The sequence below is a fragment of the Oryzias latipes genome, chromosome 24, assembly GCF_002234675.1.
Source record: "Oryzias latipes chromosome 24, ASM223467v1".
Lineage (NCBI taxonomy): Eukaryota > Metazoa > Chordata > Actinopteri > Beloniformes > Adrianichthyidae > Oryzias > Oryzias latipes.
In genome coordinates, this window is record NC_019882.2 from 14,603,615 (window position 1) to 14,626,308 (window position 22,694).

Genomic DNA, 22,694 nt, shown 5'->3' on the forward strand with positions numbered 1-22,694 from the left:
TCGTGTAAAAAGCCATATTTCTTAAATGGGAAAATTTTTTCCTCTTGCCTCCTTCCATGTAGGTATTCCAATTATTGAAGAGATTTCAAACTTTTTCACCCCTTCAAACAAAGTACATGATTGGTAGCTGCAGCCAGTTTTACATTTATTTAATGGCAGATGTTTGAACACTTTTTTTATTTATAAAAAAGAATATAAAAATAAGCAAACTGCTAGCAGAACGATTTCGCCTTTTAGCAATTACAGCAAAAAATATGAAAATCTTTAAGAGCTGTCAGGCAATAACAGCTTGTTTCAAAGCCTACATTAAGTTATGAATGCTGACCAGGAAAACACTGCTATGGAATAAATGCGCAACAAAAAAGAAAAACATGTAACCATAATTATTGTTTGGGTCAAAGGGGCTGTAATTACCCCTGTAACAATGTGAAAATGCTGTAATTACAACGCAAATGTGTGGAATACATTCATCATATGTAAAATACTGGGTAAAATCTTTATTAAAAAAAGATAATAATACTTTATAAAGAAAAATGGATTGGGTGAAAGGTCAGCGGATGATGTAAAGATCTATAAATGTTACACTGATACAAATTTCAATCAGAGACAAAAACATTAAAAAAATGAAGAGCAACAAATCATTTGGAACATCTTTTATTTTTGTGATCTGAAAGCAGGGTGGGATAAAATACATTATCCAGCTGCACATCAGGTGAAACAAAGGAAGCAAACACACTCCGCTGCAGCTGCATAGATCATTTTGAAAAACACACACAACACGTGGCAGCTGGGGGGCTAATTTGTTTGGAAGGAATTAATTAGATATTATTAGGGGGAAAACAATAGAGCTGAGGCAGGGTGCCTAACGATGGGATGTTAAAGAGGGAGACCTGTAATGGAACAATAGGCTAATATCCACCCACCGCTTCTGAGCGACCGCTCAATTACTTTTTCAAACAATAGGAGACAACACATGCAAATAAATGCAGGCAGTCCGTGCGGCTTCTGATTAGGCTGAATGCTGATGTTTGTGGAAGTTTGTGTATTTATTTGCTCCTAATTGAGCAGATGTTTGGATATTAAAGGCGTTGCCTCTTCTAGCTTCGAGGCAAGCTCTGCGGCTCGTGCTCACCTTCTCCAAACCTGATTAGAAATGCAGAAGGAGGGCGTGCAAATAATTCTGTTATGGGCCTTTTCTTTCTCAGATCTCCATTTTTCCCCTCTCTAGGTGTGTTTTATTTCTCCAGGTGAGTGTGTGTGTGCGAGTGGGGGAACTGCCTCCCCTCACAGCCACTTTTTGAGAACAGCCAAAGCGGAGTTGAAGGTGAAATGGGCCTGGTGAGTTCCCCGGTGAGCCAGCAGAAGAGAACCTGCCTCTGGGCCGTGGCCTGCTGCCATCAGCTCTGCAGCAGCTTTCTCCACATCCCAGCCTCCCTCCTGCTGGTGGGTCAGCATGTGGGAGCTGAGCAGGGGGTACAGAGCGGAGGAGACGCAGCCCACCAAGAGGCCCGCATCTAGGAGCAGCGACAGAAGTTCTTCATCGCAGGTGGAGGCAGACTCCTGCAGGAAAGTAAACAAACTTGATAAGAGGGAAGAGGAAACTAAATTTTCTAAACTCTTTTCTGGGGATAATACAGCAGATCTACTTAACACCTACACCTGAAAAGATGCAGCAAAAAAAAGAACTTTCTGTATTAGCAGCTCAAAACTGTACATTCATTTTTGCAATGTAGTCAAAGATGGTGTAATGATGAAAGACCTCTTATTCATCTGTCATTCAAATTCCTTTGTATTTGTACTTTTTCGCAATTGTCGATAAAGAGCACGTCTTTTAAAATTGACAAAAAATGGTGTCACATGTTCCCTGTAAACAGGAGTGGAAAACATAAATAAAAACGGGTAAATTATTAGTGTCGCACATTGATGAAGTCAGAAGGTCACATGACCAAAATGATTCCGAGTACCTGCTCCCAGATCCATAAACAGACATTTACATAAGATTTCAATCCCATCATCCACCTCTTTACATCAATGGATTACATGCATATTCGAGCAGCTAAACCCGCTGAGGTTGCGATGAGAGGTTCACAGGCTGCGCAGCAGCGGGGCTGAATGTCGCGGCTGAAGGGCCGACTCTCCGCCTCTCACTCTGACTCAGACCCCATCTCCTCGCCGACCTCTCACCTGTTTGCTTACTCTATTATGGAGCTTGCACTTGCACAATTCTACACGCACACAGACAGCAGCCAGTCCTTGTCGGAGGTATTTTTGGACCCGAGGCGGATCAATTATAAATGCGGAGCCTGTGTCTTCTCCTCTGTTCTAGAGACCATGAGCGGAGCTGGATGGGTTTCTCGCCTCCCACTTCTGGAGCTTCTCATCTCTGTGAGCCTCCTACTTTTAGTCTTATCCCTAAAAAGCTTTTGGAGAAGATATGATGGTGGGGCCTGCGTGTATTATGTGAGAGATTGAGACACTCAGCTTTTTGATACAATTGCAGAGCATTTTTTTCAAACAAAAAAATAAGCAGTAAATGTTAAGTTAGGAAGACAACAGTGACAAATAACACATAACACATGACTAATAATTTCATTTCTAAGGTTTGCTTTGTGAGACAAAACCAGATGGATCATGACAAGCTTATGGGGAAACAAGACACCGGGATAGTAAAAGTAAATGACTTGAAATACAATACAGGTGAAAATCTAGGTTGGAAATAATATGCAGCAGCACATCCATGGAAAGGGCAGTGACGGCTATCAAAGGTTAAACAATCTTCAGACCAAATGCACTTTGCATTCTGTCAGTTTCTAATATGTCACCTCTGAAGCCCAACCTCGGCAAAGAAATAATGTTCAAAGTGGCAAATCTACAGGTGAGATACATGCAAACATAAAAAGTCCCACTCCGATCATCTTTTGATCCATTTTTGAAACGTTCCCCGTGGTCTTTTAATTATGATCATACCATTTTTAACAAAAATCAAAAAACCTGCGTTGTTTTCTAGTACAGTTTCTGCAGAGCAGAAATAATTCCTTTGAAATCCATCTCTGTTTGCTTAGAGTAGGGCTGCCCTAAGGCTGAGTAAGATTTCAGCCTCTAACACCCCCAACTTAACATCAACACACACACACCCACAAAATCTTAAACAGTTAGACAAAACGTGGTATAAAATGTTCGTTGTGGAATCTGAGCATCTGCACGTTTTTGGGACACAAAAACTTTTGTGAAAAAGTAAAAAATAATTGGACATTTTGAGTCAAAAACCTGCAATCCCTCTCACGACCACTACAGGCAAAACAAAAAAAGAACAAAGGGTGCTCAAATCATGTACATTTCATTTGGTGTTGTTCCAGGGTCGTGAGGGGTTCAGGGTTTTTTTTACTAAAGAAAAAAAATAAAAAAAACAGATTCACCAAAAAAGATCTATTAATGTGTTTTAATGTTAAACAGATATAAAATGCAATAATTTATAATTAATCTAGATGTTATTTCAAGTATTGCCAAGTGGAAACCATCAGCTTAGCTTAACATGAAGGCTAGTGATTACTTAACACAAATATTGCATGAAAATTCTCCCTGTTAAAAAAAATGTGAAAATTGAAAGAATTTTTTTAAATTATCTTTTAGGGCAGGGTTAGATTAGTTTAACAGATCTTCTATGGTTCTGTCAGCTTTTAGTGTAGCATAAATAAACCTCAGTCCCACCATTTTGAAGGCCACCTCGTCTGATGAGTGTCAGGAGGGTTGTTGGAGCCTATCCCAACAATGATGAGATGGGGGGGGGGGGGGGGCTCTTTCCAATCAGTTACTTTTTTTTTTACTCGTCCTGTTGTAATTCAGAAGTGTCCTGCACTAAAACCAGAGGTTGGGTCCATTTACCTTAGCTGCATGTTTATAATAGGTTCTTGTGGTAGAAGAGGAATCACGTAGGGAAGGGGAAATTAGCTTGATTTTCAGAATAAAACACCAAGTGTGTGTCATTTTTAAATAACCTTGTGAAATAGTCAACAAAGCTAAACTCTGTGTTTGCTACGTAGTACAACTGTGCTGGAGCGTTTAGACATCAAAATTTGGGGCAAATTTTATGAAGATCGAGCGATTTGCAAACGATTTTAATGACAACGGATGTTAGCCTTATGGTTCCGCCAAAGGACATGACAATGAATCAACAAAGTCTGCGCACCCTCGTGGGGTTCTGTTCATGCTACAAGTTGGGGGAACATCCATCTGCTACAGTCACTGGAAGCAAGTATGATGGAGTACATCAGTGCACGAGTTGAGGAGCCCTAATGAGGAAATGCATCACCAGTACTTTGGATATCAGCCTCAAAGTTTAATGAGCTGGCACACTGCCCTCATATCCAACCGAGAAAAACACCCATGGATCCCAACCCCCCCCCTCCTGAAAAACTGTTTGTGACTTTAGGCTTTTTCAGAAACATGGTTTCTGCAGTGAAGTACAGCAGCTATTAGTAGATATGTCTGCAGACCTTTCAGCTACAAACTCAGCAATCACAGGTCAAACCCACACCCAAAAATATGCAGTATTTTCCTGCAGGACCCTGTGTGACAAATCCTAAAATCTAAAGCATTCATTCCCTCACAAAACTGGTTTGGCTTTAACATGTCCTTTGGAGTTTTTGTATGACTGACCTGCGGGGAAAATTTGATTGGCCCTGAAGACCCGATAATCAGGGACATCACCTGCTGCAGGTTTTGATTGTAATGAGATGTCACACTTTGAGGAAAAGCCCAGCTCGGTCTAAAACATACGTGCTGGTGATGTGAAATACAGACGTTAGCCTGCAAATTGCAATACAAGTCGATGGATGCACCTGATGGTGTACGAGTCAAACACCAAAAGGCAGTAGAGATGCTGAGAACGACTCTGACTTTATACCTCCAATGCCACAGAGGGCGCCCACAAAAAATATCCGGAGAAATGCGGGGGGGGAAAAGGATTTTCAGAATATCTATTTATTTATTTTTCTAATATGTGTTTAGCAATTCCATCTTTTTCTGCCAAAACAAACTGCCTAGACCTGAAGTATGACAATCAAGCACAGCCTTGGTCCTGTGACACACACCCACACACACCTCTTACAATCTCCCAGTATGGAGAGACAAAAGATTTGAGACAGACTGAGCTGAAAATAGATGGAAAACGTAGCTGAGAGATGGAGAGCAGTCGCTATGGCAGAGCAGTGCAGGTGACTTGCCGTATTATTTTTTTTAAGCAGCTTTTTAGCATTTCAAGCACAACACAAAAGCACACTGTAGTGGAAATATTTCAGTAATCGGAGATCATTTAAATATTTACCAACATTTATTTTAAACAGTTTAAAGTTACATTTAAATAATTCCATTGAATGTGTGAGATATAAAAAAAAAAAAATAAGCCGGTGGTCCCTCACCATTTTCCGTCCACAGACCGGTTTAATATGTTCACGGAGTGGCCTGTACGAGGCTTCTGTGGGCATCCAATTTTTTTTAGGTTCCATTTTTCTTTTACTTTCGTGGGGTAAAGTTTATCTTCATCCTCTGTAAAATATCTACAGCTGGTTTAAACTTTATTGACACTCAGGATTTTTTCCCCTCTGCAGCCCAGTAATAACGGATATCCCACGGCATACCAAATGCATTCACCAGTTTGATTGCTAAATCATTTAAAAAAATTAGAACTTTGAATTTGCATTTTATGCAATTAGTAGCAGCAAATAAAGATTGATGAAGTATCTTAAATTGTGTGCCCTCCTTCAGCCTGCTATTTAAGTCAGCCCATCTCATTATATTTGAATGAAAATGTTGTGCACAGGTAGACTTAATATAACTTATTGGTCACTGAACAACGTTATTATTACATTCTATGTTTTAATATTTCAATGTAGTTACCCAGGAATCTGAATGTTCATGTTGGAGTTAACATACCAAAATGCCAAAGAGTTTCACTATACATTTATTTAACCCCTCCATTTTAACGTTGAAAATGTTATTCTGTATTGCTTGCTTATACTTTTAATATATTCATTTGTGCTTTTAACAGTCACAATAGTGATGTAGTTCAGTTTTGAAGGGACAACAAGCTGTAATCCTAACTGTAACCAACTTTCTTAGATCATTTCCACTCAGCAGTTCATCAGTTCTGACAGTTTTTGTTGCAGCCTCTGCTTGAAAACGGCAAAGACAAAGTGACATCAGAGCAAACATTGTGCTGTAGGCCTGACACATTTCCTGCTTCAGCATCATCTTCTGTCAGACTGCTTTTTCTTTCTTTAAGGTCTCATCCAAAACAGAAAATCAGAATCCAAGCTGATTGTGCAGAGAATCCATCTACCACAAACTCCTCTCTTTAAAAAGGTAGATATCCTTGTGAGCATGAAAATCATTGCTGGCAGTGCTTCTTGCACAGACGTGTGTTTGTGGTCGAGAATCCCACTAAATCTGGTTCAGACCACATGTGGTCTTTATCTTCAGAGAATTCACAAACAAGAAGCTTTTTTGCGCTTTGTTTGTGCTCAGACCGAGAACAAATTTACAGCGGGACAAGAGCACCGACAAGTCAGCAGTGAGATGTCCCAACTCCTCCATTCATGCTCCGCTTTTATCTTTTCATTTCTTGCCATTTTGTCTTGTTCAAGCAGGTAAAAGCTTTGTTCAAAGCGCCAGTTTATCGTTCCAACTCACTTTCAGAGACGGATAAATGTCTCCTCACTGGTCTGGTTAATATTTTACACCCTTGTTTTTTCATTTGTGCATCACTCATTTCCTGTATACATCTTTCTTGGCACTCTACGACTCCCAGATAAGCCCAGCTGAGATCTTAATTAGAATTACCGTACACGCACAATACCCAATACATAATGCATGGCCAAGACTTCTTTTATCATTTAAATCATAAAGCTTCTTTGGAATTCCAGACAACACACAGCTATCTCCTATCCTCCTCCTCCTCTCATCCTTCCTCGGGCTCTGCTTCCCCAACCCTCCATCCGTCTGTCCCCGGGCTTTAGCAGCATGCCAAGCCTTGCATGCATATGCACTCAAACACCAAACAATCCTTGCTTACAGCGAAACATTATTGAAAGTGACAGAAGAGGAAGCCGCAGAGCCAAAAAATAAAAATAAAAGAGGGCTGTGACGCACAGGAACCAGCGAGCAAACGCATCGAGTGAGTAAGTCAGGGATCAACACACTAAGTACCCAAGCAAACAGAGCTGGATTAATAGGGCCAACACGACGCAGGAGCTGTAAACAAACCACTTAAACCCGCAATTAGACACATGATCACTTGCTTAGACACATGCACGCAAATGTCCTTTGTCCTCACTCCAGTGGACAGATAGACAAGGTCCTTAAACTTCTTTGGAGAGGTCCTAATTAGCTTGATTGCAAACACGCTTGGTTTGGAAAAGAAAAGAGACAAAGGGGCACAAAAAAGTACAGACAAGAAGTAATTAAATCATGAACTGACTGTTTCTTGTTTCCTAAACTTGCTTGTCAGCATTGGAGACACAACTAGACCTGATATGGTTTGATGCTGAAATGGATTAAACATTCTATCACTATTGGCTCTGCAAGTCTTTATTAGATTTGGAAGAAGGTTTCCACTGCAACTCAGCCCTCCATGCTGGTTTTTCTCCCACAACTCTTCACAGCCTTTAAAAGAGTGGCCCCCAACCCGACCGGTAATGGTAAGTGAGACACTTGGTGTCGGCCCAGAGAGGAAATAGAAATGGGACCTCCCAGTACATTTTTCTGATTATTTAGAAACTAATTTATAATCCAATTTCGAGGGAAGTTTTTTTTTGGGAAAAAACTGGATTTTCCACAACATCCGACTGACTCTTAATGCATCTCAAGTCGCTAAGTCATGCAAAACCCATGCAGGGAAAGTCAAGCAGGTCCGAGCTTTAGCTTATGTGCTGAAAGACAAATGAAAGGAGCGCGTCATAGAAACCTCAAAGTGACAGACAGCAGTACTCACAAGCAGCATTATGTCATTAAATATGGTTTATTAAACATTCGATCCATTTCCTCCAAGTCCCTCTTAGTCAATGAGTTAATCATTGATAACAACCTCAGTCTTTTAGCCTCAACAGAAACTTGGCTCCATCAGGATGACTATGTTAGATTGAATGAAGCAAACCCCCCCCCCCCCCCCCACTTATGCTAACTATCAGAAATCCAGGATTTCAGGGAAAGGAGGTGGTTTGGCAGTAATATCACAGTCTAGCTTACTTCTCAGCCCTAAAGTTAAAAATGCTTATAATTCATTTGAAAACATCATATTGTCTATAAATCACCCAAACAGGAAGACTCGAAAACCTGTTTTATTCATAATTATTTATCGCCCCCCCGGCCCGTATTCAGAATTTTTAACTGAGTTTTCCGATTTCCTATCGACTATTGTCTTAGATTCTGATCAAACTATAATAATAGGGGATTTCAATATTCATGTTGATGACCCCAGTGACTGTCTAGGAAAGGCCTTTGCAGCTTTATTAGATGATGTTGGTTTCACCCAAAGTGTGAATGAACCCACTCACTGTCATAAGCACACCCTGGACCTTGTTCTAACCCATGGTATAGAGATCAACCAGCTGAGTGTCCTTCCTCTTAACCCCATCATTTCTGATCACTTTATGATTACCTTCCGGTTTACACTGGAACATCCTTCTGTCCCAGTGAATAAGAAACAGCTTAGAAGAACCTTAACTGACCGTTCTGTGTCTGAGTTTAAACACACAGTTCAGCCAGTACTTAGTGATATTCTGAGAAAATACTCTGAGTCCAGCTCCCATAGCATCAGTCCTAGTATAAATGACCACTTTGTTAATGATGCCTTACAAGCCCTCAGGAGTACACTCGATGTTGTTGCCCCCTTGAAACCTAAGTTTGTCAGACAAAACCGAGTAGCACCGTGGTTTAACGCTGAAACTCGTTCTCTTAAACAAGAAACCCGTAAGTTGGAAAGAGAATGGCGCCGCTCAGGTTCAGAGCAGTCTCTGGATATCTGGAAACATAGCCTATTAAATTATAAAAAAGCTCTGCGTAGAGCTAGAAGCCAGTACTATTCAACCTTAATATCAGAGAATGGAAACAATCCAAGATTTCTTTTTAGCACTATTGCTAAATTAACTCGCAGTCAAGCTCATGTTCAGCGCAGTTCCTGTTTCTCTCAGCTCTGATGATTTTCTTACATTTTTCGATAGTAAAATCTCAAATATTAGACATAAGTTAAATCAAGTTATTCCTACTATCAGCCCAGAACAGGCTGAAGCGGTAGAAATGGAGGCATCCATAGAAACCTCTGTAACATTAGACTGCTTCACTATTGTGGATCAAGTGGAAATAGCATCAATTATTACGTCCTCCAAATCCTCAACGTGTCTGTTAGACCCAATTCCCACTAGACTTTTAAAAGAAACTTTTCCCCTAATTAATGATCCCATATTAACAATAATAAATGCCTCTCTGGAAACGGGTTACGTGCCACAGTCTTTTAAATATGCAGTTGTTAAACCTCTTCTGAAAAAGCCCAGTTTGGATCCTAGCATCTTGGCCAACTATAGACCGATATCAAACCTGCCCTTTATTTCTAAAATCCTAGAAAGAGTTGTAGTTAAGCAGCTTTACTGCCACCTACAGGACAACAGCCACTTTGAAGACTTTCAGTCGGGGTTTAGACCCCACCACAGTACGGAAACTGCACTAGTTAGAGTCTCTAACTTGTTATTGGCCTCAGAAAAGGGACTACTTTCTATTCTGGTCCTGTTGGACCTCAGTGCAGCCTTTGACACTATCGACCACAGTATTTTACTCCATAGACTAGAGCAGGACATAGGGATCAGAGGATCTGCTCTCCAGTGGTTTAAATCTTATCTGTCCGATAGGTATCAGTTCGTTAATGTAAATGGCCATTCCTCTCAGTGCACTCGAGTCAACTATGGAGTCCCACAGGGCTCAGTTTTAGGACCCATCCTGTCTACGCTTTATATGCTACCCCTAGGAAACATAATCAGGAAACACAGCATTAATTTCCATTGTTATGCTGACGATACGCAGTTGTATTTATCCATGAAGCCTGACCAGAATGACCATATAGAGAAAGTGAACGCCTGCATCAGTGACATCAAGACCTGGATGACAATCAATTACTTCCTCTTGAACCCAGAAAAAACTGAGGTCATTATACTTGGTCCTAAAAACCTCAGAGATGCTCTGTCTGCTCAGATAGTCTCCCTGGATGGCATAAGTATAGCCCCTAATTCCACAGTTAGAAACCTTGGGGTTTTACTTGACCAGGATTTATCATTTAAGGCTCATATATCTCAGGCGTGTAGAACTGCCTTTTTTCACCTGCGGAATATTGCTAAGATCAGAAATATACTTTCTAAGAGTGATGCTGAAAAACTCATCCATGCATTTGTTACGTCGAGGCTGGATTACTGTAACTCCTTGTTAGCAGCGTGTCCTAAGAGTTCCTTAAGAAGTCTCCCGCTTGTTCAGAACGCAGCAGCTAGATTGTTATCTGGAACTAGCAGAAGAGATCACATCACTCCTGTGTTAGTTTCGCTCCATTGGCTCCCAGTTGATTCTAGAATCAAGTTCAAGATCCTCCTGTTAACCTATAAGGCCTTACATGGAATGGCCCCGTCCTATATTAAGGACCTCATAGTCCCTTACCATCCAATAAGAACACTTCGTTCACAAAATGCAGGACTGCTTGTGGTTCCTAGAATTAGTAAAAGTACGGTTGGAGGTAGAGCGTTTAGCCACCAAGCCCCTGTCTTATGGAATAAACTCCCAGCTCATGTAAGAGAGGCCGACTCAGTTTCTACATTCAAAGTTAGACTTAAAACATTCCTCTTTGGACAGGCTTATTGTCAGACTACTTAGTATTCAGAGATTATTTAACTTAATGTTAATTTGTTTAAATTAAACTTAATAACTATTTCTTTTAAAAGGCTGCTAGAAGTTGAAGCTGGGGTAACTATGGTGCACTGGGGTTCCGTCCTCTTTTCTCTTCTACTTCTACCCTTCCTCTCCTCTATTTTTGACCATAATTTATCATTTAGTTCTCCATGCCTCTGTCTGGTACAGTGCGATTCATGTATTGTCCCTCTTTTCCTCTCCCCTCCTGGGGAGTGGGAGTGCTTTCAGACTCCAGTTGGTTCATCCGTGCTCCAGTTCCTGACCGTTTACCTCGCCTTTGCTCGCACTCCTACACCATGCTGTGGATCCTGCCTCTGGCTCATCTCTAGCTCGTCTCTGCTCTGTACCTGACAGAGTACCTCGTCTCTGCTCCTGCTCCTACACCTGGCTCTGGTTCCTGTCTCCGGCTCGACTCGCGCCTTTGACTGTCCCCCCAACCACGGCTGGATGAAGCTCGTCTGCTGGACTTTAAATGTGTAGTTGTAGATTTAGATAAGTAAATTCTTCTCTTTGAGTTCTGGTAAATCGCCTGTCCGTCCTGGGGGAGGATCCCTCCTTCATGTGGGCACCCCTGAGGTTTCTTCGTTTTTCCGGAATCCGTTTTTTTGGGAGTTTTTCCTTACAGCGAAGGGGGGTCTAAGGGCAGGGATCCCAGTATAGCTTAGTCAGTTTGTTAGTTCATTTTTAGTATTTTACTATTGCACTCTTTGTATTCACGATCCTTTTGAGTTCATGTTTCACTTCGAAGCCCATCGAGACGACTGTTGTTGTGATTTTGGGCTATACAAATAAAATTGAATTGAATTGAATTGAATGTGTCTAAAATCCATCTGCTACTTTCTTAAAGCAGCAGTCAATTGAAAGCCAAAGCTATCCAAGGTGGCAAAAAACAAACCTTCTTAGAAAGTTTCTTTTCACATTAAAGAGCCAGTGAAGAAACAGAAGATCATTCTTCAACTTTAAAGAAAAAATTAATCAGCATTTAACACACAATAACTTGCAGTCTCTTGTCCAAATACAGATTTTTTGCGACAATTTGTCCCACCCTAAAAGTCAGACAAGGCCAATTTTTCGGTTCCACTTTGACTGTTATGGGTTCAAATCTATCACATTTTAATGGTTCTTGCACAAAATCTTGTGTACAAATAAAGTTTTATAGTCTTACACTAAACCGGACTGCAGCATTTAAAAGCAAAATCAACCCAAGTTAGTGGTTACTATCTTACATTTAAAAAGACCTGTTACAATTCAGAATTGAAAGGTTCCCAGCCAGTGACCACATTTTGCAACTTCAATCTAGCAGATAAAAAAAGTATCAGAAAAAATGAGGTTGCCAAAGTTCAAGGTGTTTGCCTGCAGCTGAGAAAAACAAAGCTTTGGAGAAGTAAGTGCAGAGGCTGAGTGTGTTTTCTATCTGAAAAAGAAGCACTTTAAGCAGTTAATTTTTTTTTATTCTTCTGTGTGTATTATTTTTAGAGGAAGGCCGCCAAGATTGCCTCAATTTGCTTTCCTGTTTGTTCTAAGAGTACCTTGTTAAGCCCAAAGCGGCTGTAGCTGTTACGGTGGGACTGACTCAAGGATGTGTGGTGCTCACACAAAAGCACAAAAAGGATGTGTTGGATTTTTCATTTGATTCGGCATGGCTTTGATTACCATCTACAGTCTTATAGCTGATAGTACAGTCAGCTTTGACCAAACATTAAATGTGCAGCTTCGGCAGGCAAAAAAATGCATTCTAACCTGTCAATGTAAAGCTACATACTTAATATGCATGTGGCATGTGTTCAAGAGTGCGTTTCATTTGGTGTTCACGTGGACAAGACGGGAGGGGCTTCCTTTTTCTTTTCTACTGTTTACTAGCACATGTCCACCGACTACAGTCGGTAGAGGCTTGGTGCAGAATGTCAAAGCGATGCAAATCTTGCTCTAGGCTTTTTCTGTCACAGCTCTATTCCCACATATAGGAAAGTCTTGGTGTCGTATAATTCTGGGTGGGGACAAGAACAAATTATTAATTTCTACTCCATGATCAATTTTCAATGATTTTCATGAATGTAAAGGAACTCCATCCAAACATCACAACTAAATCAATGTCCCTGATTGGTCAAAGTGCAACCTGGTTTTTATTTTAAGCTACGTTCACATAGTTTAAAATGAAAACATCAGAAATATCTTGGGGTGTGGTATATGAAACATAATTTTTATCTCAAGGTATAAAAGGTCTGGGTTCTTATTGGTTGATTTACAAACCTTGCTTTTTTAGCATGAAAGAGAAAATCTGACAGGATTATTGTGAGTTTTTCATCTGTTGAAAATACAGGAAGAATCATAAATATAGCTAAACTGCTACACTTTGCAGCCAGAAATCTTACAAGAAAACTGTGCAAGTTACTTTTTATATGTTTATATATATATATCAATGTATTCTAGTTTGTTGCACTGAAAGCTCTTTTATATTATGGTGGTTGCTGACAGCTTTTATGTTGTCTTTGAGCTCCATTAGTCTAGACCGGCATCTTCCTCAAGTGCTGTGTTCCTCTTCTCCACAGCCCATACCATAAAGGTTGAAACTATGAAGACACCTTGTGGCATTACCCTGAAAGCTTTGGAAGTTCCTGCTGCCAAAGGAAAGAAATAAAGGCGCTCCTTGCATTTATCCGCATCAGGAATGCAACACACTCTTTTTTATTTCCCTTTCTCCTACTCCTTTGTCTCCCTTTCAAATAATCTGCACTACTCCCACTCCTTTTTTCTTTAGTTCTTTAACGCCCACTGCAGTCTGTGGCGCCACAGCACAGCAGACGCATTTACCTGTTACACAGGAGAAGTAGGACACTGGACAGCATTATTTTTGCCAAGAAAAATACCAAAATATCTCTCTTTTCTCATTTTTTTAACTTTTGACATATTTTTAATAAAAACTATTTCTAATATATTTTTTTGAAATTTAATATAATACTAAAAGGCAAAAAATTTAAAGTAAATATATAAATCAGATTTTTTTTAAATATGTCAGAAAGGATAAAAACTAATGTCTAGATTAAAGCTGCCAATCCCCCAGAGAGTACCTTTAAAGTAATTATTTATGAACAATACTAGCTGTTATATGCTGAGGAATGTGGCGCGCATCACAGCCAGACTCAGCGTCAGGCTTGTTAATGTCATAATAAATTACCAGCGACATTTAGGAAACCTTTCTCAAAGTTAATCGAGTTAATGTGAAGTGAAACAAATGATCACAAAAGAGCAAACATGAATGAATCTCTTGAACTAACTCAGAGGTAACACTCGATAAGGACCAGTCTCAACAGCAGGCTCACCGGATTTCTGAGTTAAAATCAATTATGTTTGATCCCCCTGAGATGCTGATCTGCTAACAGTCACTATGTAGTGGCTGTTGACTAGCTGAAGCCGTTTGTGAATCTGATAATGTGTCATATTGATTATCCACTCCAAATGGGGGCCTTTTTTTTGGCAGGTAATACGGTTTCAGACAGAACTGTCAGGTTTTCACAGCACACTGCAACCCTCAAACTGACACTTCTGCATTATTTGCTGGGGGAGGAGGAATTCAGCTTTTCCATTAGCACCTGGGTGTGCTGTTGATTGTCTGGTCATTAGGAAATGTAGAGCTTTTGTGAGTCTGCTTCGTTAAACTGGTGGACCTGTTATATGAAACAATATGAGACCAGTAAGTCGCAACAAACAGAATCTATTCTGTGCAAGATTGTGTTTGCCCTCAAAAGTATAGGCTTGCTTGGCTGTTGTGAACCCCCTTATCTATGCTCATGGTTGAAACCAACAACTTCTGCTCTCAAATTTAATGCAAAACCCAAACAAATGTTTCCGTTCCTAAAAAGACCACTGGAGGCTGGTTTCAAAAGGTTGCAATTTCCCATTGACTCATACTGTATGTTCAAAAAAATATTTTTACAGCAAGAGTTCACTTATTAACAGTTTGTTTTCAAGAAAATACCTTTTGTTTATTGTTTCATTTTTCATGAATGTAATCCGTGTTGGGCTGCTCGGTGGCGCAGCGGTTAGCACTTTTGCCTTAAAGCGAAAAAGACGCTGGTTCGACTCTAGACTAAGATCTTTTTTGTGTGGAGTTTGCACGTTCTCCTCTCCTCTTCTCTGGGCACTCCGGCTTCCTCACATAGTCCAAAAACATGCTTCTTAGGTTCAGTAGTCACTCTAAATGGCCCATACACTGCAGAAAGAGGCCCCTTTTACAAATCAACCTCATTCGCAGATTTTCATCAAAAGCATCGAAATAATTGTTTTTATTGAAATACGAATGCTGCAAGTATGAAGAAGTTAAAACACTTAGTGTCATCCCTAACCTTGAACAAGAACTTAATATAGACGGAGTTACACAGCAGTCTGTCTGCAAAAACAAGATCATGCACTTTTACAGTGAGAAATGCTTGTACATTTGATGGAATGAAAACTGGCACATTGGCAGAACTTTGCATACATTTTCAGGCATATAGAAGATTCCAAGAAAAGAATCTCTGCCTCTATTGTATTTTTTTACATGAACACTCTTCTGTGCATACCCTAACGTTTGTCTTATTTCCAACAGCAGCACGATATAATGGCTGCCATTCATTTACACATGATCCACCTATCAGCCTTACATTTTTCTACTCACACTGTGCGCACCGCTTTGTTCTTTGTCTCTTTGGAACTTTAGATTATTATAGATTTGCAGTCTTCTAAGTTCCCTTGTCAAACTGCGTTACTCAGCATCCATTCTTCCTCCATTTAGTTTAATCTTTTTAAATCTAAAGCACATATAGTTTCTCACACCCCCTCCCTCACTCCGCCTCACTCAGCTTTGCTTCATTCTTTCTACGCTAAAAGACAAAGTGCACTAAAACAGGGCTTAATCGTCTCATGAAACAGAGGCTGCATGGGTAAATAGTGAGACTTTCCCTTATCTGATGGAAGAACAAAAAGGCAGGTCTGTAGGGTTTGAGAGGCTTCTTTTGTGACAAGGGCTTATCAGCAGACACATTTTGCAAAGATTTACTTGCTTATCTGACAAAGTGTGTCCAAACCTTTCAAACCAGATGCAGGTGAACCAGTGAATGACTGTTTTTCCCCAGAAGACAATTATTTATAGATTTTCTTTATGACAGTTTGCAGTTTCAGTTTGTTAAGAAAAAATAAAATAACTGACTTTACGAATAAGTATCATTATAGTAGGATACAATAAAGATATGTATCTGTTAATTCTGATTTGGAAAATGATTTGCAAATTAGATTAAATAAATAATTTTAATAATATGATTGGACAAACTAATTATTTAGCTTTAAAAAGAACAACACATTAAACACATTTTTAAAATCAAGTAATATTATGTATAAAAGTTTTGGTTTAAAACCAAACAATCAAATCTTTATATAAATATGTTTAAACAATCTTATAAGTCTGCCTTTAGTTTTTGCCACTACCTTTCTATAAAAAAAATGTATGTACATGATTTCTTTTTCTGTGAAAGAACAGGAATAACAGATTTTGTAACATTCTGTCAAATGATGGAGTGACATACCTGTGAGTGATTGCAAACAGTTTTTTTTATAATGTTGTGCCATGTCAATTTTCTTTTACACAATAAATTTCCTTGTGACAAATTCCCTAAAATGGCTGTGAAAAATATGAGTTAAATTGGTGTAAAAATGGCAAAAAGGTTTCAGAATTTTAAAATACTTTTGATTGATTTTTGTTGCTGGCTACACCTGAAAACAAATTTTACTGAGCAAATTTAACTGAAAGTAAATATTATAAATATTCACTCAAAATGTGATTCCATGCAGTGAAAAGACACTGCAGACTTTTAGATTGACACCTACCACACTCATGCTGTTGATTTGATCCACAGTCAGCTGCAGCAGCTGCTTATCGCCGCTTTCAGACATCAATTTAAGGGCAGGCTGCTGGAGGCTGGGCTGGTTCTGCAGCAGCAGGTTTGCTATGTGTCCGATACACTGGAGGCATAGACACAAAAAAAAGAGAGCTGAGTAGATAAATATGTAGATGAGCAGATGAAAAGAGAGGGAGATAAAACAAAGGCAAAGTGAAATTAGACATTCAATGAACAAAGGGGGGATCAAAAGGGGGTGAAAATGAAGGAGCAGGAGCACATGATGCTTGGTTTACACGCAGACACAAGTGCAGACACACAGTCCCGCCACAGATCCATTCAGTAATGTATGGATAACACAATGCAATCTGACTCCCACATGCTCTGGCAGTTTCATTTCAGCAGATTTAAATTAAAGCTGTTCGGAGCTGAGTAAAAGGCCTCTTTCTCCACCTCCTGCTCCCTTCCCAGACTAATGTAAGACAGCATGGCAGACACTAGCCCAGTCAGAGAGAATAGTATTACCGCTAAACTAATATCACAGTCAGCTGGCTCTGGACATACAGAATGGCATTTGGCTTCCTGCTCGCCTGGTGTTCAGCAGGGCGTGAACAGCTTTAGGGGCCCATCAGATATCAAAAAAGAGGATGATGAATATACTTTGCAAATAGCACCAAGGTGATGCTAACATGTGGCTGTGGCTTTCATCCCTAATAACTTCAGGGCCCCTGCACAAAGATTTAGAGTGAAAATGCTGATGCTGCAGCATAGTTCTGCTAAATGAAAACAAGCTTGGAGCAGCACTGTGATGGCAGCGGGATTGAATATGAATGGGGGGAGCACTCCCTCCCATTTAAGATGCTAATTGTAATCTAATTGTACTTTGTCTCGTGCTCTACACTGATGATACAAGTTTTTGAAAAGCAACATTTAAATATTTAGAAAAAATCTAAAAGAAAAAATTATAATGCACAAATGACTGATTTAAGGATTCCCTAGAATTTGGTAAATATTTAACAAAATATTTTATGGTATAAATTATTGTTTACAGAGAGGAAAGAAAAACCGTGTTCCGTCATTTATTGTGGGGGATGCATTGTAAAAATAACACGATAGGTGAAATCTGTCTCCTGTTTTAAGGCTGTAAAACCCTTCGCTACACACTTTATGCATTTTTTTCAGAAAGAGAAGATCAATTTCACCCTTTTCTCTCTTGTTTAAACTCCGATGGTGCATTCACACTGTCTTGGCAACGCACATAGAATTAGCCACTTCTGATGTAATTCTATGTAATTGTGCATTTTGGGCTTCCACGTTCAAAACTTTCGCATTCACACATCGCTACGCATGTTTTCAGGACCGTTTTCCCGCTCTACATACAAAATTCGCGGCCACTGAATCCACGTTGAAAGTTAAACCACCTGAACTTTAACCAATCAGTAGGGGTGTAATGATTCATTTTAGCAACGATTTGATTCATATCATAATTTGTGGTTGACCATAGGATTCCTAGTCAATATAGGTTTACATTGAACAATCCGATTCACTGTTCTAAAACTGTTCTAGGACAGTTTTAGCAAGAGTTCAACCAGTGTGACTCAGAGATGAATACCTGGGTACTGAACAGTGCAGGTGAAGTTTTTCAGATTCCTTGAATTTCTTGCAAGATAATCAAGTGTAAATTAAATGCGTGTAAGAAAAGTTAAACAAGAATTAAGGTTAAATCCATTTACATTTCAGTTTCATAAAGTTCAGTCCACTGTTGTTTTTTACACATTAAATATAATACAAAAGGGAGCATTATGGAACATTCTACCACACTGTATGGTTATATGTTTACAAAATTCTAAGTGTTTCCACACGTTGGACTGTAATGATGGCTCGATCATTTTTAGCTGCTATCACATGTGTGTTTATTTAATTTTGAAATGATTTTTAATTGTTAACGCCTCAGACAGATCGATCTGGTTAGACAAATCGATGTATTGAGTAATCGTTTAATCATCACACCCCTACCAATCATGTTTTTGTATTTGGTAGTGACGTATGGGTAGCGTCCTTTTAATTCACGAAAAAGACATCTGTTTAAAAATTGATCATGGAAGAAAAATTAATAACTGCACTTTGTCCCCAGCTGGTATTATATGACACCGAGTCTTTCAACATATCCTTGGTGTGCAAGTATCATCAAAGATTTGTAGAAAAATTTGTCCTTTATGATCATATGAAAACAAAGATCTGGTTGAGATTTATGTAGATTTGGCAAATTGCACAAGGGAGACTGATTTACAAGGCCTCCAGCCAATTACGATGCAGAGCACAAAGCACTTTAAAAAACAAGATGCAGAATTGCACATAAAGAAATCTGTGAAACAGTGAGACTGTTCTTTTGTTGTTGTTGTTGTTTGTTTTTTTTTTTTACCTGTGAAGGGATCTTGTGTTTGGTGTGATAAAGAGACCTCACCATGGCAACAACCTTCTGACCCAGGTCTGACTGAACCTCTGACACCTGACAGCGGGTCAGCAGCACTGAAGTCAACACCACCCATGGATTATGCACCGACCCAGCCCTGGAAACAGAGAGCACAAGCGCAAACCTTTGAGTAAAGTTTTCCCGCAGTGCTTCTGGGTTGAAGGAGAAGGCGTGCCATTAAAAAAAAAAAAAAAAAAACAAGAGGAAGAAAGGGGAAAAGAGAGCAAACAGCCTTTATGACAATTTAAAGCAGGCATGAAAACAGTGGCCCTGAGGCGCAAAGCACATCACTGAACAAAACACGACAACAAAATTTTACATTTCAGAACCACGGCATGAAAAACAAAGAAACCTTTTTTTTTTTAAAGAACAGGAAATTTGTTGTGTTTTCTGAAGCTACAACCCATTTTTAACTTTGTTTTTCTTTGTCAAACATTGTTGGGTCACTATAATATAATGAGATTTCAACCCGACGAAACAGTACAGCCCTTACATGCTTACATTTCATTCTACAACGCAATTAGATCTCATTTACACTATGTAAGGATACCAGCAGATGATGACTATTTGTCTAACATATGGCATACATTATCCATAATGAATAATCAAAGCGTAAACCTAAGAGCAACAGGAAGATAAGAAAGCAGCCAGAATGATCAAGGGTTTTCTGGATTTACTAATGAAGTCTGACAGTGATGAGTACGCGAGGCGGGAGGATGTCTCACCGCAATACTCCTGCAGTTAATATTAAACACCTACACCACGCATTACCTGCTCCCCTTTCCCCTCACAAGGGAACAGCTGCCGGCTCTGACAGGCATCGTTCTGCTTGGACTAGGAGCTTTTCAGGAGTGTTGATATGGCCTTCTGGGTATCAGACGCCAAGGCCAGCAGACGCCGGCGATGTCATGCCAACACAACTTTCAAGGATCTTTTTGATACACATTAGCCAGAGGGGAAGGGGGTGGGGAGTAAAAACCACAAAGCAGGTCGGTATCTGTTAATTAAATCTGATTGGATGAGCCTGATTTTAGCTCATGCAGCTGCTGACTATAACAGATTTCTTCTTTGGGTGCCTTTAGTCAGGGAGAAAACACGGGTCCGATGGGGAAAGAATCAGAGTCTTTTGCTCTCTGTTAGCTTGTAAATATTCATAAAAATCTATGGGTAAAAATGTATTTAACTTGTCGCAAAACGGTGCCGACACTTCCAGTCGTTAAGAAAAAAATCAGATCTCGGCACGGAAGCACAGCTGGATGTGATTAACATGACAAGCAGGGCAATAAATATTGAATGGAGAGAAAGGCAAAAAAGCAGAGATTTGAGATGGGAATAGGATAAGGGTATGTGCTATTATTTCAATTTGACCGCATTAAAACGATAACGGATGTGTGTATACAAGGCCTTTATGTTCTTTTATAATGTTATTTGATGAAAAAGCTCAAATCTTCAAATAAAGTTTGATGTAAGATCAGACTGATGAAGTGCTTGCTTGCTTCTCTGCAAAAACAAGTGTGTGTAAGACAGAAAGCGGCTCTGAAATAAGGAGACGAGGGATGATAAAGAGAGACAGAACAGCGGGGGACTTGTGTGTGTCTGTCAGTTAAAAAAAATACAATAAAAATAATAAAGGCTGCTCTCCATCCAAGTGCTTGGGTGTCTCGCCCTGACAAGCTGCTTCACTCTGGATGATGTGGCCATGGGAACAAACAGAACCCTCTCATGCCGCTGGCAGATATCTGCTTCCTGTGCTTTTCCAGGAAACAAAAAGGGGGGGGGGGGGGGGGGGGGGGGGCTGCCTTCGACGGAGGGTGTCTGTGTTGATGCCAAATCTGTCACGGGGTGCAATGTGTGTCACAGCCAGCCTCAATCCATGCTTTGAATCATGACTCAGTTTGTATGGACAGAGTGGGCTTTGTGGTTGCAACTCTCAATACAGTTTCCAAAACAGCCACTTAAGGAAACAAAATCGCCACTTTCCATACTGACGCGCAGTCCAAGGTTCACGTCTTCAGAGCCTTAACATAAAGGACTGTGAAGCTTGAGAAATATGGTTTGTTAAATAATATTTTAACAACCATAAACGTCATGGTCAACCTTTATATCAAAATGTAACATAATTCATAAAGACATGGATCTTCAACACTTGTATTGTTTGAGTCTTTCCAAATCCCCTTAGCCACAAAGTGCACTGCCTTGTCCAGGCCTGCCTCAGCTATTGACTGAATATGAGAACTGGACGAAGTGACCCCGCCCCACCTGGCGTTCCAAACAGGAACTACACGCTGGCTCCAAAAAAAACAAAATCGATTGAGAAATTGAGAAATAAACAGCTATTACTCAGTCATTTTATGTCAAAATCAGTATTGTTGCTCTGCTACCTTTTTCTTAACATGTAACTATTAATTGTAAAAAAAATTTCAGCTTTTTTTTTTGTACTGCAAGTTATAAACTGGTCAATCAGATGCCATAATAGTAGGCAGTTCCCACTAGTTCCCATTTGAACCGTTTAAAATGATTGACAGATTCTCCAGAGACGACTTTCAAGTGGTAGGGGTGTAAACTTCTAACAAGCTCACCCCTGATTGGCAAGAGTGGTTGCCATAGATGTGATGTCTCAGATCAACTCAAACCGATCACTGCTTATTGACAATTTCTGGTTCCAACATGGCGGCGATCGTATGGTTAAAAAAACGACTGATTTGATTTGATTGAAGCCAGAAGTAAGACATTTTTTCTTTAGTGACATCATTCTCACTTGGTCCAGTTCTCTGATACAGTAAATGGTCATACACTATAGGGTGTGGGCTAAGGTGGAGTTCAGCCAAGCCGTCCTCCATAAGGTTTCTCCAGGACCTTTTTCCCCAGGTTGCAACGACAATACTGACCTTGCTGAAAATGAGTACAGGCTGCTATGTCACTCATTATGATTTAGAATATACAGTTCATAATTACGTGTCACTACATGAAGAAAAGCTAACAATTAATTTGAATTGCAGAGATTTGTGCTTCATCAAAGTAAGCAGCTAATAATAAATAGTATAATAAATGTTTGTCTGCAAGATGCATAAAAATGTAGCTTTTCTTTTCAAGTTCAGAAGGTGGCTATAAACCTATTAATGAAAATCATTGTGGTCTTCTCTTATCTTCTAGAATGCTGAAAAAGAGAGGGTCCCCTTTTCCTGTGGATTCTTTCAGCGTTTTTAATCAATCCTCGAGAGGTTCTACAACAAATTCAGGTGATCCGTTGCCTCATATTCAGAGCTTATAGAGAATAAATTTGAGGTTTATTGAGGTTAGTATGCACACAGAAGCCCAACTGAAGGCTGGTGTACCCACTATGGTTTCATTTGAAGCACACATCCCCATCAGTGGAACTGTTTTTTTTTTTCTTTCTTACATGTCAAACTGAA

At 39.7% G+C, this 22,694-nt stretch overlaps 1 protein-coding gene across 1 annotated transcript in view; it reads right to left on the reverse strand.

Moving 5' to 3' along the window:
- Nucleotides 1-638: 638 nt before the first annotated feature.
- The window catches only part of nbas (neuroblastoma amplified sequence), a 158,653-nt gene continuing 136,597 nt past the window's right edge, over nt 639-22,694 (reverse strand). Inside the window, exons 51-53 of the mRNA XM_011491806.3 lie at nt 19,231-19,378; nt 16,798-16,932; nt 639-1,560 (exon numbers count right to left, since the gene is read on the reverse strand). Of these exons, the coding sequence (XP_011490108.2) occupies nt 1,285-1,560; nt 16,798-16,932; nt 19,231-19,378 (559 nt within the window). The 3' untranslated portion in view covers nt 639-1,284. The remainder of the gene's footprint in view (nt 1,561-16,797; nt 16,933-19,230; nt 19,379-22,694) is intronic.